The 2,069-nt window shown below is 61.4% G+C and overlaps 1 protein-coding gene across 1 annotated transcript in view; it reads left to right on the top strand.

Annotated features, from left to right (window-relative positions):
• The window catches only part of AGRN (agrin), a 53,231-nt gene that overhangs the window by 45,317 nt on the left and 5,845 nt on the right, over positions 1 to 2,069 (top strand). Inside the window, exons 18-19 of the mRNA XM_014543786.1 lie at positions 3 to 107; positions 275 to 452. Of these exons, the coding sequence (XP_014399272.1) occupies positions 3 to 107; positions 275 to 452 (283 nt within the window). The remainder of the gene's footprint in view (positions 1 to 2; positions 108 to 274; positions 453 to 2,069) is intronic.

The raw sequence follows: 2,069 nt of genomic DNA, 5'->3' as shown, positions 1-2,069 counted from the left end.
TGACTCCCAGCCCTGCCTGTATGGGGGGACCTGCCAGGACCAGGACGCGGGGGGAGCCTTCACCTGCAGCTGCCCAGCCGGCAGGGGGGGCGCTGTCTGTGAGAACGGTAAGGGCCTCCTTGCTGGGGAGGGGCAGGCAGGCACGTGGGGCCAGGGTTGGGGGCTGAGGCGTGGAGGCTGGGCTGAGGGGTCAGGTTGGTGAAGGGGCGGGTTTCGGGCTGGAGGGCAGGGCTGTGGCTGGTCCTGTCCCCTCCACCTGGTGTCCGTCTCGCAGCTCTGCACCCCTCGGTGCCGTCCTTTGGGGGCCGCTCACTGTCTCGGCACTGGCGCCAGGGGACGCTCTCGGTGGACGGCGAGCCCCCCGTCCTGGGCCAGAGCCCCAGTGGCACTGATGGACTCAACCTGGACACAGACCTCTTTGTGGGCGGCGTCCCTGAGGACCAGGCCGCCGTGTGAGCATCCGGGGGGCCCTGACCCCAGGCCTGACCTCTGGCCTTGTTCCTGGTCAGGCTTGTTGGCCGAATCCAGGAGGCCTAATTTATCCGAGTAGCAAAGGGGGTGGGGAGACGGGGGGACCACGCTGTGACCCTGACCTCAGCCCCAGCCCTTGCCCTGCTCCCGACTCTGCCCCATCTGGGGGTGGCACCCTGAGGCCTAGTGTGACCCCCAAGGAGGGGTGGGCTGACCTTTAGTCCTGACCCCGACCCTCAGCCCACCCCTGTGTTGGGGGGTGGGACGCCTCCCTGACCCTGACCCTCAGCCCACCCCTGTGTTGGGGGGTGGGACGCCTCCCTGACCCTGACCCTCAGCCCACCCCTGTGTTGGGGGGTGGGACGCCTCCCTGACCCTGACCCTCAGCCCACCCCTGTGTTGGGGGGTGGGACGCCTCCCTGACCCTGACCCTCAGCCCACCCCTGTGTTGGGGGGTGGGACGCCTCCCTGACCCTGACCCTCAGCCCACCCCTGTGTTGGGGGGTGGGACGCCTCCCTGACCCTGACCCTCAGCCCACCCCTGTGTTGGGGGGTGGGACGCCTCCCTGACCCTGACCCTCAGCCCACCCCTGTGTTGGGGGGTGGGACGCCTCCCTGACCCTGACCCTCAGCCCACCCCTGTGTTGGGGGGTGGGACGCCTCCCTGACCCTGACCCTCAGCCCACCCCTGTGTTGGGGGGTGGGACGCCTCCCTGACCCTGACCCTCAGCCCACCCCTGTGTTGGGGGGTGGGACGCCTCCCTGACCCTGACCCTCAGCCCACCCCTGTGTTGGGGGGTGGGACGCCTCCCTGACCCTGACCCTCAGCCCACCCCTGTGTTGGGGGCTAGGGCAGCCGTGGGCAAACTACGGCCCGTGGGCCGGATCCGGCCCGTTTGAAATGAATAAAACTAAAAAAAAAAGACCGTACCCTTTTATGTAATGATGTTTACTTTGAATTTATATTAGTTCACACAAACACTCCATCCATGCTTTTGTTCCGGCCCTCCGGTCCAGTTTAAGAACCCATTGTGGCCCTCGAGTCAAAAAGTTTGCCCACCCCTGGTAGTGGGAGAAATCACCAAGTCCAGTCAAAGGGTTAAGTACTGGGACGGTGACTCAGGCAGGGACTCGGGATTCCAGGGAAGTCTCCTAGCCTGGGATGGGATGGAATGAGGGTAGGGGCTGAGCTGAGTCTTTTTAAAGGAGCAAGAGTCAGTCTGGTGACATGCAGGGGACATGGCACTTCAGACAGAGGGGAGAGCATAAGTAAAAAGAGTAAAAACAGAGGAGAGGACAGCACCGTGATGGCGAACCTTTTGAGCTCGGCGTGTCAGCATTTTGCAAAACCCTAACTTAACTCTGGTGCCGTGTCACATATAGAAATTTTTTGATATTTGCAACCATAGTAAAACAAAGACTTATATTTTTGATATTTATTTTATATATTTAAATGCCATTTAACAAAGAAAAATCAACCAAAAAAATGAGTTCACGTGTCACCTCTGACCCGCATTGTCATAGGTTCGCCATCACTGGCTTAGGTTCTGCTCCGGGTTGGGGCTGGGGCTGGGGTTAGGGTTAGGGTGGGGTTAGGC

This window comes from Myotis brandtii, unplaced genomic scaffold (genome assembly GCF_000412655.1).
Source record: "Myotis brandtii unplaced genomic scaffold, ASM41265v1 scaffold334, whole genome shotgun sequence".
In the NCBI taxonomy this organism is placed as follows: Eukaryota; Metazoa; Chordata; class Mammalia; order Chiroptera; family Vespertilionidae; genus Myotis; species Myotis brandtii.
Note: the sequence above shows the minus strand (reverse complement) of the source record. Positions and strands in the feature narration are given on the sequence as shown.